This window comes from Phyllobates terribilis, unplaced genomic scaffold (genome assembly GCF_046119375.1).
Source record: "Phyllobates terribilis strain yellow unplaced genomic scaffold, ASM4611937v1 Scaffold_9__5_contigs__length_417890890, whole genome shotgun sequence".
Lineage (NCBI taxonomy): Eukaryota > Metazoa > Chordata > Amphibia > Anura > Dendrobatidae > Phyllobates > Phyllobates terribilis.
The window spans coordinates 368,572,052-368,586,174 of record NW_027362769.1 but is presented as its reverse complement, the minus strand read 5'-3'; the positions used below and the strand labels follow the sequence as shown (position 1 = coordinate 368,586,174).

The 14,123-nt window shown below is 48.9% G+C and overlaps 1 protein-coding gene across 7 annotated transcripts in view; it reads left to right on the top strand.

The window, feature by feature from the left end:
• Positions 1-14,123, top strand: part of LOC141162277 (ankyrin repeat and fibronectin type-III domain-containing protein 1-like) — a 305,183-nt gene that overhangs the window by 138,128 nt on the left and 152,932 nt on the right. For 2 of the 7 annotated variants that reach the window (XM_073648221.1, XM_073648220.1), the window contains exon 1: positions 3,612-3,917. The exons of the other annotated variants lie outside the window; for them this stretch is intronic. In XM_073648221.1, coding sequence (XP_073504322.1) covers positions 3,669-3,917 — 249 coding nt within the window. In that variant the 5' untranslated portion in view covers positions 3,612-3,668. Of the gene's footprint in view, positions 1-3,611; positions 3,918-14,123 lie in introns of those variants that run through there. 7 annotated transcript variants of the gene reach the window in all.

Sequence of the window (14,123 nt, the reverse complement as noted above, 5' to 3'; positions counted from 1 at the left end):
TATGATAATGATACGGCTTCTCGTAGGAATCGATGGAAGATACTCCCGGAGATGGGAGCTGTTCTGTGCGTTGTGTGTGTCCTCATCACCAGGCCGAGAACCTCGAAAACACTACAGTGGTTAAAGGGATTTCCCATGGAGTTTTTAGGGACTTTTTTTGTTTTTTTGCTTTGGACTGTTTTAACCTGTTAAAGGGAACCTGTCATGTTGTACATGCAATCCGATCTGTGGACAGAGCTGAATAGAGCAGGAGAAGCTGAGCAGAATGATATATAGGTTTGTGGGAAAAGATTCAGTATAAATTGTAATTTATTCACTGAAACCCTTGGTGTTTGCATATATAGGAGTCCAGTAGGCGGTCCTAGTAGTAATTGACAGCTCTCTTTACATATGCAGAATCCCTGATGTTTGCATGCTTATGAGTCCAGTGGGCGGACCTAGTGGTGATTGACAGCTCTCTCTACATGTGCAGTCATACAGAAAAGACTGACAATCACTACAATCCCTGATGTTTGTATGCTTATGAGTCCAGTGGGCGGACCTAGTGGTGATTGACAGCTGCAGTCATACAGGGAAGACTGACAATCACTGAAATCCCTGATGTTTGTATGCTTATGAGTCCAGTGGGCGGACCTAGTGGTGATTGACAGCTCTCTCTACATGTGCAGTCATACAGGGTAGACTGAGAATCACTGAAATCCCTGATGTTTGTATGCTTAGGAGTCCAGGGGGCAGATCTAGTGGTGATTGACAGCTCTCTCTACATGTGCAGTCATACAGGGTAGACTGAGAATCACTGAAATCCCTGGTGTTTGTATGCTTAGGAGTCCAGTGGGTGGACCTAGTAGTGATTGACAGCTCTCTCCATCATACAGGTTAGACTGGCAATCACTGAAATCTCTGATGTTTGTATGCTTAGGAGTCCAGTGGGTGGACCTAGTAGTGATTGACAGCTCTCTCCATCATACAGGTTAGACTGACAATCACTGAAATCTCTGATGTTTGTATGCTTAGGAGTCCAGTGGGCGGACCTAGTAGTGATTGACAGCTCTCTCCGTCATACAGGGAAGACTGACCATCACTGGATCATTTTCTGATGAGAACTTGTCTTTGAGCTTACCTTGTCTAAACGATATAGAACTAAAGCCAAAATCTCGGCATACATGAGGACGCTCCTGCTGGATGTAACAAGAATGTTTCCATTCACTGACAGCAAGAATAATAATAAAAAAGAAAGTTGAAAAATTGAGACTCCCATTCTAATGAAGTTGTGTTTTTTTTTTTATCCTACTGTATTAAGCTTTAATTAATGGAAACTTTTACATTTCCGCCCTCGCTGCCTGACTGCTGTGGAAGTAGCCCCTAACAATTGTCATATGACAAGGAACATAACTGAGGCATGTAATCAGCCGCTGCCCGGCTTTAAATATCTCACCTATCTAACAATAGATTTTTCCAGGCTACTCCTTTAATAAAACGTAAGTGATGCAGTGTGGGTGGCAGTCGGATGCAATGCAGATCACCATCAAAGCTGCCCACACTGCTAGTTCTAGTATTCAGGAATATTGGCTGAAAAATTACTATGTTTTTTTATTTTTGGTATAAAACTTGTATATTGGGATGGGAAATGTACAACACTATAACCAATAGCAATAAATGGGCAATAAGGTGGAAGCTGCACTCTATATGGACCATTACTGCAAGTGCCGGTGATGCCCAAATGAGCTGAAAAAACCCACAAATGATTTTTTAATATGTCTTTATATCGGTTGGAGCTCTGTTTCTGTTTCCTTACATAATTAAAGAAGTTATCCAGGACTATTTCGTTTTTTGCTACGGACTTACAAACTAACAGATACTTTGTGCCCGGCTCCGATCTGCCGGCACAGAGCGGTCACAGCCCAGCTGACGTCACGTTGACAGAGCAGCGGCTTCTCTTCCACTCTGCTCTGGCAACCAGGGGTCACTGCTGACATCATGCTGATTGACAGCCGGCTCCCCGCTGCCTAACTGCAGGGAGCCTGTTGTCAATGATCATTATGTCCGCAGTCATGCTCCACCAACAGAGTAGAGAGGAAGAAGAGCTGCTCTGTTGACGTGGAACAGCTGAATCGCTGGCAGGAGCGCTGCCTAACTGCGGGGAGCTGGCTGGCAATCAACATGATGTCAGCAGTCATGCCCCGTCAGCAGAGTAGAGAGGAAGAAGAAGAGCTGCTTTGTTGACGTGGAATAGCTAAATCGCTTGAAGGAGCGCTGCCTAACTGCGGGAAGCCAGCTGTCTATCATCATGACATCAGCAGTCATGCCCGGTTAACAGAGTAAAGTGGAAGAAGAAGAGCTGCTCTGTTGATGTGGAACAGCTGAATCGCTGGCAGGAGCGATTGGTGACCAATCTGAGACGGTGCTGGGTAGCCCAGGCAGGTAGTTATCTCTTTTAGAAATGATCTGCCTGTTAGTTTTTAGGCCCATAATTAATAAAATAAAATAGTCCTGGACAATTTCTTTAATACAATTCTTTTTTTTCTGCAGCCACCACTAGGGGGAGCTTACAGCATTTGGTTTATTAATTGAACTAATAAGTGTCTGCAGTGAGCTCAGAAGCTCCCTCTAGTGGTGGCTGCAGGCAGACACTTGTAAAGCGTCTGTCCAGGGGTTTTGGAGCTGTGTATGAAAAAAGATAAAGACATATTATGAGTCTGTGTATGGTTCATAATAAACTATCTGCTGTCATAGATATATAAAAAATATGGGCTAAATAAAGTCTTTTTTCTTTTGTTAACTATTGGAAGTGCAGCCTGATTTTTCTATTTTTTCTATATCTATGCAGAAGTTGGATGTTTTGTATGGTAGGCTTTACACCCACATTGGAACTTTTTTGTGTTCTGTCCCATTTTCCTACTTTTTGTTTTCATAGATACAGTGGGGAAATAAAGTACTTAGTCAGCCACCAATTGTGCAAGTTCTCCCACTTATAAAGATGAGGTCGGCCTGTAATTGACATCATAGGTCGACCTCAACTATGAGAGACAAAATGAGAAAACAAATCCTGAAAATCACATTGTCTGATTTGGAAAGAATTTTTTTTAAAATTTTGGTGGAAAATAAGTATTTGGTCAATTACAAAAGTTCATCCCAATACCTTGTTATATATCCTTTGTTGGCAATGACAGAGGTCAAACGTTTTCTGTAAGTCTTCACAACTTGCACAATTGTTTGCTGACTAAATACTTTTTTCCCCCACTGTAGATCCAGGCATATTTCCACTTCTATCTGTACAGACTGTGACATTGGGGATGATTTCTGGAGGGATCGTGTACTGTTTGGTGTCAGCTCCTCATCCGCCCTCACATCTCATGACTGCGAGGCCTCGGGCCGTGGATACTGATATCTGTGTGAACGCAGATCATAAGAGGTTAACACTGTCATGTGAACAAAGGGGAATATAAAACCTGGGCATGTTCCCCTGCCTGCTCCTCCTGGTAATACATATCGGACATGGCAGGCAGAGTGATAGTTCTGGGCAGGAGGGGAGAGGAGGAGGAGAAAGTAAACTTTTCTTTGCAGCCATTAGCATGCGGCCTGCGCTTTCCTCTGTGTTGTTGGTTTTGCCTTTAGCCCATTGCCAAGCAACCTGATTGTAAAAGTACAACAGGCAGCGAGAGGGAAGCATGCACCCGGCTCTCCCCAATCCTCCCTGGGCGCTGCACAGGAGCTGGCTGCAGGATCCCACATTCCTCTGTGCTGCCCTCCTTGGCAGAGGCGATAGGGGTGACGTGCTGGCCCACCGCCATGGGGCAACCGGGGCGCACCGGCTGCTGTCCAAATTTTGGGTGCTAAACCGAAGGCGGAAGGAAGGAAAGTTAAAAAGAGGAAGAGGAGGAGTGCCCCCCTGCTTGCACCCCGGCGCTTCACTCAAGGTTTGCATTACGCTCCATTCCCATTTAATCTTTTCAGGAGTTTTTATCCCCCAATTCATCCATCCCAAGACTACGGGGAGCGACTGTTGTATTGTGTAATGAAAAGTTCTGCAGCTTTGTAATTTACTTTCTGTATAAATTCTTTATTTCCAAGACCTCTGCTAGTTGTCAGCAAATGGAAAAATCATTGTTTGTATTCAGGGGATGACACGGCTGCAGGGCTCATCGATAGAAGACGGAGTCCTTATACATTTTTATGGCGACACAAGAGTCGTGGAAAGATAATGATAAAACCGTGACACTGATTCGTCCTTACAACTCAGCCACCAATGTGAACATGTTGAATTTTCAGACCTTATGGTCGAGTTATGTTACCTCCACTTTAACGGGGTTTTGATGATCCACCAGGTACTGTTGGTAGTGCCACTCGACTGTGTAATATGGAGGGGTCATTTCGGAGCCATTGGAGGTGACGCTGAGCTAGAGGGAGCATCCTCTCAGAGAGGTGGTCTTTTGGAAGGCAGTACTGTATATAGAGATGATATAATATTACGTTGTAACGGGCCGATCATAACATTGCTTGTTCGCAAACATTGATCCATTTAAATATGGCAGTGACCAACATACACAAATAAAGGGGGAACATACAAGCTCCTCGCAGATGTTGGTGGGTTTTGAACCCGGACCACCAACTCTGCTAAGCAACAGTGCTAACCACTGAGCCATGATACTACATGCTGCCCCGTCCTCACCCTAACACCACTGTTTATATCTCGTACCGGTCTCCTACTTTCTTTCTCCTTGCAGTCCTGCCAGGCACACCATTGTTGTTTCGTGTTCTCCTGATGGTGAACTCATGAACATTAACATTAGAGGGAGGCCTTTAGTTGTTTAGAGGTTACCTTGGGTTCCTCTGTGACCTTATGAACAATTGGGGCTCATTCAGATTTCAGTTTCTCCCGTACGAGTTCTAGCCATGATTTTCACAGATTATAATAGGTGTGATTTTTATGGAGCTGTTCACATGTCCATATATTTTTGCAGAAAGAGCGATCCGCACCAATAAACCGAGACATGTCCAATTTTGATCAGAACTTTTCGTATGCAAAAAAAAAAAAATACTGATGGTAAAAACTGATGCATTGACCAAAGACTGATACAAAACACTGATAAAAATCCATCAGTTTTTTGCGCCTAAGATTACTAACTGACGTTTGAATAAGGTCTTATATGCCTTGATCTTGGAGTGATCTTGCTTAGTTGAACACTCCTGGAGAGGATAATAATGGTCTAGAATTTCCTCCATTTGCACACAATCTGTCTGACTGTGGATTAATGGAGTCCAAACTCTTTTTTAGAGGTGGTTTTGTAACCTTTTCAAGCTGGATGACAATCAACCTCTCTTCTGAGCGCCTTAGAAATCTCTATTGTTCGTACAATGATACACTACCACAAACGTGTTGTGCACATCAGACTTTGATAGATGACTATTCTTGAACTAAAACAGGTCGCCCACTCACACCTGATCGACATCCCATTGATTGAAAACACTAGACTCTAATTTCACCTTCAATTTATCTGCTAATCTTAAAGGTTCACATACTTTGTAACGCTTTAAATGAGGAAAAGTATCCAACGTTGCATATCTGTGAGCGTCCAAAGTCTAATATTATTAACTCGTTTGTCTGATTTGGTTTCCTTTATCTACTTTTAGGACTTATGTAAAAATCTGATGTAGTTTTAGGTCAACGTTCTGCACAAATATGAAAAATAAGTAGCGGTTCGCAAATTTTTGAGGACCACTTTTGGATATGTGTGAGTGTATTTATAAAAAATGTTTTTGTGTGTGTATATGTATGTATGTGTAGCGTCGGCGTCCCTGCCCTCTGCTAGGCAGGGACGCTGTTCCCCTCACCTCTCTGCTCCGAGCCCGGCGTCCTCCTCCCGCTCTGCTGGCAGCGTGCGCTCCTTCCCGGCCACTGTGCTTAGGGCGCGCGCGCTCCCTCCCTCTTAAAGGGGCCGCGCGCGCCGTCCTAAGGAGTCCCCGGCCAATGGCCGGAGGACTTCACCATATATAAGGCACCTCCTCCAAAATGGAGGTGCCCGAGCAATGTTGTTGCACTGTTCACTACTCTGCTTCAGCCCTCAGGTCCCGTTGCCAGTTACCTGCCTGATTCCTGCCAGAGTCCTGCCAGTTTGCTGTCTGTTTCCTGCCTGATATTCCTGCTACCTGCTTGCTAGCCTGAGGTCCGACGGTCTGCCTTCCTACTCCTGTCAGTCTGTCTATGGACCAGCTTGGCCGCTCACCTGGGAGCGCACATCTGCTACCTGCCTGCTAGCCTTCCTGGAGGCTCCGCCGTCACGTGCTGTGACCACCTGCTATTCCAGAGACTCCTGCCCGCTCACCTGGGAGCGCTCCTCCGCTACCTGTCTGCTTGCCTACCTGGAGGCTCCGCCGTCACGTGCTGTGACCACCTGCTATTCCAGAGACTCTTGCCCGCTCACCTGGGAGCGCTCATCTGCTACCTGTCTGTTGGTCTTCCTGGAGGCTCCGCCGTCACATGCTGTGACCACCCGATTATCCAGAGACTCTCGCCTGCTCACCTGGGAGCTCACGTCTATCATCTGCCGCCACAGGTCGTACCAATCCTTTACCCAGAGACTGCCCCGGTCACTTGCCGTGACCTCCTGCCCGTTCATTCAGAGACTGCCCCGGTCACTTGCCGTGACCTCCTGCCCGTTCATCCAGAGACTGCCCCGGTCACTTGCCGTGACCTCCTGCCCGTTCATCCAGAGACTGCCCCGGTCACTTGCCGTGACCTCCTGTCCGTTCATTCAGAGACTGTCCCAGTCACCTGCTGTGACTGCCTGCCCGTCTACCCTGGTCGCCACCCGCTCCCTTACAAGGACCGCCCCCTTGTATAGTAGCTCAGAGGTTCCGCCTCCCAGACCCGTTACAGTTTGCTCGGGCCATGGAACCCGGTGGCACCCAAGCTCCCTCGCTCTCGGACCTCTGTCATGAACTGTCCCGTCAGAGGTCCCAACAGGAGTCCATCCTGGGTCACCTGCGGAATGTCAATTCTCGCCTGGACACTCTGACTGCTCCACCAGCAACCACCGCCAGTGCCATGACTCGCAACCCGGCAGCTCCGCTGCCCACCAATACCATGGTATCCTACCCCGGACCCCGGCTTTCTGCACCTCCTCGCTTCGGAGGCGACTCCGCCCAGGCTCGGGGCTTCATAAATCAGTGCACCCTGCACTTTGAACTCCTGTCCCACCAGTTTAACTCCGACCGGGCCAAAATTGCCTTCATCATGTCCCATCTCACCGGGGAGGCCCTGGCCTGGCTAAATCCTCTATGGGAGAGAGGAGACCCCCTGGTGTCCGACTTGCCTGCCTTTCTCATGGCTTTCCGGAAAGTCTTCGACGAACCCGGACGGAAGACCTCATCCGCATCATCTCTGCTACGCCTCCGTCAGGGAAGTCTCACCGTGGGCCAATATGCCATACGGTTCCGTACCCTTGCCTCGGAGCTGGCCTGGGATAACGACGCTCTGGTATCCGTCTTCTGGGAGGGTCTGTCCGGCCGTATTAAAGATGAACTTGCCGGTCGGGACATTCCTACCACTCTCGATGACCTAATAACTCTTGCCACCCGGATTGACCTACGGTTCCAGGAGCGTGCCAAAGAGGTCCCCGTGAGAGGAGGTTTCCACGTCTAGCTCCTACTTTTCAGAAATCCGTCTCTCCCCAGGTACACTCTCCTGAGCCTATGCAGGTCGACCAGACCAAGATGGTCAAAACCCGTCAGGACTTACGCCGTGCCGAAGGGAGCTGCTTCTACTGTGGCAGTAAGGAGCACCGGATCCGTACCTGCCCGGAGAGGTCGGGAAACGCCTGTGTCTAGGTTCGCTCAGAGAGGTCAACCTAGACAAGAATAAATCCTCTCCATCTCTGCTACTGTCAGTCTCTATTATCTGCGGGGAGAATCGTTATTTCGAACTAGCCCAACTTGACTCTGGAGCGGCCGGGAATCTTATCTCACAGTCCCTGGTAGAAAAATACCGCATTCCCACCAAACCTCTGGCTGTACCATTATCTGTCGCTGCTGTGGATGGAGGCCTCTTACCACGTCCCATCCAACTCCTCACCGAATCCGTAACTCTGCAGGTGGCAATGCTGCACTCTGAGAGCATCTCTTTTCATGTTCTGCCTGGACTCTCTCACGCCCTCTTACTAGGTCTACCTTGGCTCCAGAGACATGCACCCGTGCTTGACTGGCAGACCGGAGAAGTCCTTCGCTGGGGACAGGACTGTCATAAGACTTGTTTGGTTCCTGTTCATCCCGTCCGTCCTTCTCCTACCCCAACTAATCTACCTGGACTTCCGATTCCCTATTGGTCATTTGCTGATGTCTTTAATAAAAAGGAGGCAGAGACATTACCCCCTCATAGACCATACGACTGTCCTATCGACCTGTTACCCGGTACTACTCCTCCCCGTGGGCGTATTTACCCATTGTCCGCTGCGGAGACCTGGTCGATGTCCGAATATATTGAGGAGAATTTGGCCAGGGGATTCATCCGGAAATCTACCTCCCCGGCGGGAGCAGGCTTCTTCTTCGTAAAAAAGAAGGACGGCTCTCTCCGTCCCTGTATAGACTATAGAGGCCTTAACCAGATCACGGTGAAGAATAAGTACCCCCTTCCGCTCATTCCAGAATTATTTGATCGCCTGAGGGGGGCTAGAGTCTTCACCAAACTGGACCTCCGTGGGGCGTACAACCTGGTCCGTATCCGTCAAGGGGATGAATGGAAGACTGCATTCAACACCCGGGACGGCCACTATGAATATCTGGTAATGCCCTTTGGTCTCTGTAACGCTCCTGCCGTCTTTCAAGAGTTGGTCAATGACATCTTCCGGGACCTTCTCTACTCCTGCGTTGTGGTGTACCTGGACGACATCTTGGTCTTCTCTCCGGATCTCCAGACTCACCGGAGGGACGTTCGTCAGGTCCTGCTCAGGCTCAGGCAGAACCACCTCTTCGCTAAATATGAGAAGTGCCTCTTTGAGCAGACCTCGCTTCCGTTTTTGGGCTACATTATTTCTCAGACCGGCCTACGAATGGATCCAGAGAAACTGTCTGCCATCGAGAAATGGCCCCGACCGGAGGGGTTGAAGGCCATTCAGCGGTTCCTGGGCTTCGCCAACTACTACCGCCTCTTCATACCGCACTTCTCTTCCCGGACTGCCCCAATTTCCGCGCTCACCCGTAAGGGTACTAATCCCAAAGAGTGGCCGCCCGAAGCAGAGGAGGCCTTTCTTTCCTTAAAACAGGCCTTCTCTTCCGCCCCGGTGCTGCATCGTCCGGACGGCAACAAGCAGTTCTTTCTGGAGGTTGACGCCTCCTCCTCTGGAGCTGGAGCTGTACTTACTCAAAAATCTTCTTCCGGGAGGATGGTAACTTGCGGCTTCTTCTCCAAACTCTTCTCCTCTTCTGAGCGCAATTATTCCATAGGAGACCGAGAGTTATTGGCCATCAAGCTGGCATTGGAGGAGTGGCGTTACCTACTCGAGGGGGCTCTTCATCCGGTAATAATTTACACTGACCACAAGAACTTGGCTTATCTCCAGCATGCCCAGAGACTTAATCCGCGCCAAGCCCGGTGGTCCTTGTTTTTTGCTCGCTTTGATTTTGTTCTACATTTTCGCCCGGCTGACAAGAACATCAAAGCAGACGCCTTGTCCCGATCCTTTCTGGTATCTGATCTCGAGGAAGAACCTAAACATATCATCGATCCCGCCAGAGTAATGCAGGTGGCTCCCGTGAGTCTAAATCGTCTCCCTCCCGGTAAGACGTTCGTATCGGTACCTGATCGGGAGAAGATCCTACACTGGGGTCATTCGTCTAAACTAGCTGGCCACGCCGGTCAGAAAAAGACCCTCCAGCTTATTTCCCGGCACTACTGGTGGCCTAACCTGCGCAAGGATGTAATAGACTTTGTTTCTGCCTGTGTGTCCTGTGCCCGCAACAAAGTTCCGAGACACCTGCCAGCCGGTCGCCTTCTTCCTCTGCCAGTACCTGCTGCCCCCTGGCAGCATATAGCGATGGACTTCATAACTGATCTTCCCGTCTCTGCCGGTTGTACGGTCATTTGGGTGGTCGCTGACCGCTTTTCCAAGATGGCTCACTTCATTCCCCTGCCAGGCCTCCCATCTGCACCCGAGCTGGCTAAAGACTTTATCCGCCACATCTTCCGTCTTCATGGCCTGCCCCGTCACATCGTGTCGGATCGTGGGGTACAGTTCACTTCTCGTTTCTGGAGAGCCACTTGTAAATTGCTAGACGTCACCCTGGACTTCTCCTCCGCTTACCACCCACAGTCTAATGGTCAAGTGGAGCGGATCAATCAGATCCTGACCAGTTACCTCCGGCACTTCGTTAATGCCCACCATTCTGACTGGGTGGATCTCCTGCCATGGGCCGAATTCTCGTACAACAATCACGAGAGCGAATCTTCCTCCAAATCCCCGTTTTTTGTAGTCTTCGGTCAGCATCCTCGGATCCCGTTTCCCGTCTCCACCTCGGTGGACAATCCGGCTGCGGAATCTCTTGTTAACAAATTTTCCTCCACATGGGAGAGTACCCGGTCCGCACTCCTTCTGTCATCCGAGCGTATGAAAAGACATGCTGACAAAAAACGTCTGTATCCTCCTCAATTCCGTCCAGGGGATAAGGTCTGGCTCTCGTCCAAGTATGTCCGGCTCAAGATTCCTTCCTATAAGTTAGGGCCTCGGTTCATCGGTCCTCTGGAGGTCATCAGTCAGATCAACCCGGTGGCCTATAAATTGAAACTCCCGGCCAACTTGCGGATCCCTAACTCCTTCCATGTATCTCTCCTCAAACCTGTGGTACTTAACTCTTTTTCCAAGTCTACAGGCACGCCTCCTGCTCCGGTTTCCGCTGAAAACGAATTTGAGGTAGAGAACATTCTGGCCACCAAAAGGGTAAGAGGGAAGACCTTTTTTCTAGTAGATTGAAAGGGGTTTGGTCCTGAAGAGAGAACGTGGGAGCCCCGGGAGAACATCCATGCCCCTCTCATCCTTGCTAAATTTCTGTCTGGCCTAAAAAAGGGGGGGCCTAAAGGGGGGGGTACTGTAGCGTCGGCGTCCCTGCCCTCTGCTAGGCAGGGACGCTGTTCCCCTCACCTCTCTGCTCCGAGCCCGGCGTCCTCCTCCCGCTCTGCTGGCAGCGCGCGCTCCTTCCCGGCCACTGTGCTTAGGGCGCGCGCGCTCCCTCCCTCTTAAAGGGGCCGCGCGCGCCGTCCTAAGGAGTCCCCGGCCAATGGCCGGAGGACTTCACCATATATAAGGCACCTCCTCCAAAATGGAGGTGCCCGAGCAATGTTGTTGCACTGTTCACTACTCTGCTTCAGCCCTCAGGTCCCGTTGCCAGTTACCTGCCTGATTCCTGCCAGAGTCCTGCCAGTTTGCTGTCTGTTTCCTGCCTGATATTCCTGCTACCTGCTTGCTAGCCTGAGGTCCGACGGTCTGCCTTCCTACTCCTGTCAGTCTGTCTATGGACCAGCTTGGCCGCTCACCTGGGAGCGCTCTCCGCTACCTGCCTGCTAGCCTTCCTGGAGGCTCCGCCGTCACGTGCTGTGACCACCTGCTATTCCAGAGACTCCTGCCCGCTCACCTGGGAGCGCTCCTCCGCTACCTGCCTGCTTGCCTACCTGGAGGCTCCGCCGTCACGTGCTGTGACCACCTGCTATTCCAGAGACTGTTGCCCGCTCACCTGGGAGCGCTCATCTGCTACCTGTCTGTTGGTCTTCCTGGAGGCTCCGCCGTCACATGCTGTGACCACCCGATTATCCAGAGACTCTCGCCTGCTCACCTGGGAGCTCACGTCTATCATCTGCCGCCACAGGTCGTACCAATCCTTTACCCAGAGACTGCCCCGGTCACTTGCCGTGACCTCCTGCCCGTTCATCCAGAGACTGCCCCGGTCACTTGCCGTGACCTCCTGCCCGTTCATCCAGAGACTGCCCCGGTCACTTGCCGTGACCTCCTGTCCGTTCATTCAGAGACTGTCCCAGTCACCTGCTGTGACTGCCTGCCCGTCTACCCTGGTCGCCACCCGCTCCCTTACAAGGACCGCCCCCTTGTATAGTAGCTCAGAGGTTCCGCCTCCCAGACCCGTTACAGTATGTATGTATACACACACTCACACAAAAGTGGTCCTTGAAAGTTTGTGAACTGCTCCGATTTTTTAATATTTCATCAGAAATTGGACCTAAAACTACACCAGTCCTTAAAGTAGACAGAGAACCGAATCAAACAAAAATAATGTGCGTGTGTATTTATATGTATGTATGTCTGTACGTATGTGTATATAAATAATATATGTATATATTAGTACTGTGCAAAATTTGTAGGCAGGCGTGATAAAAAATGCTGCAAATTAAGTATCTTTCAGAAGACCTGTGGTTAGCCCTCCCAGATGTTTGGATCAACCTCCCTGCCGATTTCCTTGAAAAACTGTATAGAAGTATCTAAAATAACTGATTCTACAGGGTGGTCACACCAAATATTGATGGTATTTAGATTTTTCTTTTGTCCATTCACTTTGCATTTTGTTAATTGCTAAAAATAAACTTTTAACCCTTCTATTTCTAAAAGCTTTCTTACTGTGCGACATTTTTTTTCACACCTACCTAAAACTTTTGCACAGTACTGTGTGTATATAAATACACAGTATACAGTATATTCGTATTACAGTGGCTTATATTTAGGTGTTAGGCTCCTCTAATAAGTCAATCACTGAGTAAGTCATGAAAAGTCAGGCAGGAAGCCCCCCTCCGTCTCCGAAGAGTCAAAGGTTAACTCCTTATCCACACGAATCCTGGTATGAAAGCGGTGCTGGTGGAGCTCAGCAATTTACACACTGATTGCTTTGTGCCTGTAGCTGGAGGTGAGAAGAAGTAGTTGATAATGAAGTGGTAACTAATGCCCAATTAGTTTTTTCCTTTGTCTGACAATGACTAGTAATCTACAGAATTTCCTGTATCTCTGCAGGTGTATAATAGGGGCCTGCAGGGCTGGAATACCGCAGGGGCAGCATACCGTCCCCAGAGAGACTAATAACACCTTGTTAGGCAGACTGTTGTTCACACTGACCTTTGACATTACAGACAGGAGTCATGTCTCTCCATCAGGGGTCTATATATCATGACTGTGAAACATGAAACTGACTCTGTTATGAGTACTCAATGTCTAGTCGTGTACATACCTTCCTAAAACATTTGCACAGCACTGTATGTAGAAAAAAGAAATACTGCACAGTAAGAACGCCTACAAAAATAGAAGTGTTAATAGTTTTTTTTAATCAATTAAGAAGATGCAAAGTGAATGAACAAAAGAGAAATCTAAATCACATTATTGTTTGGTATCCGCCCTTTGTTTTCATCAATTCTTCTAGGTACTTGTAGGATGTTTGAAGGAACTCCAAACATCTTGGAGAACTAACCACAGATCTTCTGTAAATCCTTCTGTCTCTTCATGTAATCCCAGACAGACTGGATGATGTGAGATCAGGGCTCTGTGTTATTAGCAGGCACCATTACACTGTTGATATTGTTGCGTGCCAAAAGATCGCCCTCCATGAAGAAGTATTGTACAAGATCTTTATCACGGTTGCAGAACAAAGAAATCAGAACATCGGCCGCTAGGAGAATCCACTGCTGTAGCCGGGAACCTAAGAGCTCAGCCTTACTCTTGGACCGATCCAAATCTCTAACAAGATCGTTCAGTTCACTTTGTGTTATAAAGTCTGGTTCAGTTCAGGCTGAGATGTGAGAAGAAGATGCTTCATGATGACACCAAGCGTCAGTGGCATAAAGAGTCCCTTATCCTGGTATATGTCCCTTATCCTGGGCCCCATACTGGTATATGTCCCCCATTCTGCCGCTGTTCTTTAATGCACAGAAAAAAAAAAATTATACTCGCCTTCCATCCGCTCCCCCACCGCACCACGTCCTCGTCTGAAGCTGGCAGCTGACTTCAACGTGTAAGTGACGAGAGCACATGATGTCACTGCTGAGCTCCCCGATCACGTGCACGCTGATGTCAGCTGCTGGCCTCTGATTGGACTGCGGCATGTGTTGCCGCGCACGGACCCGATGGGTCTGTGCGTCGCAATAC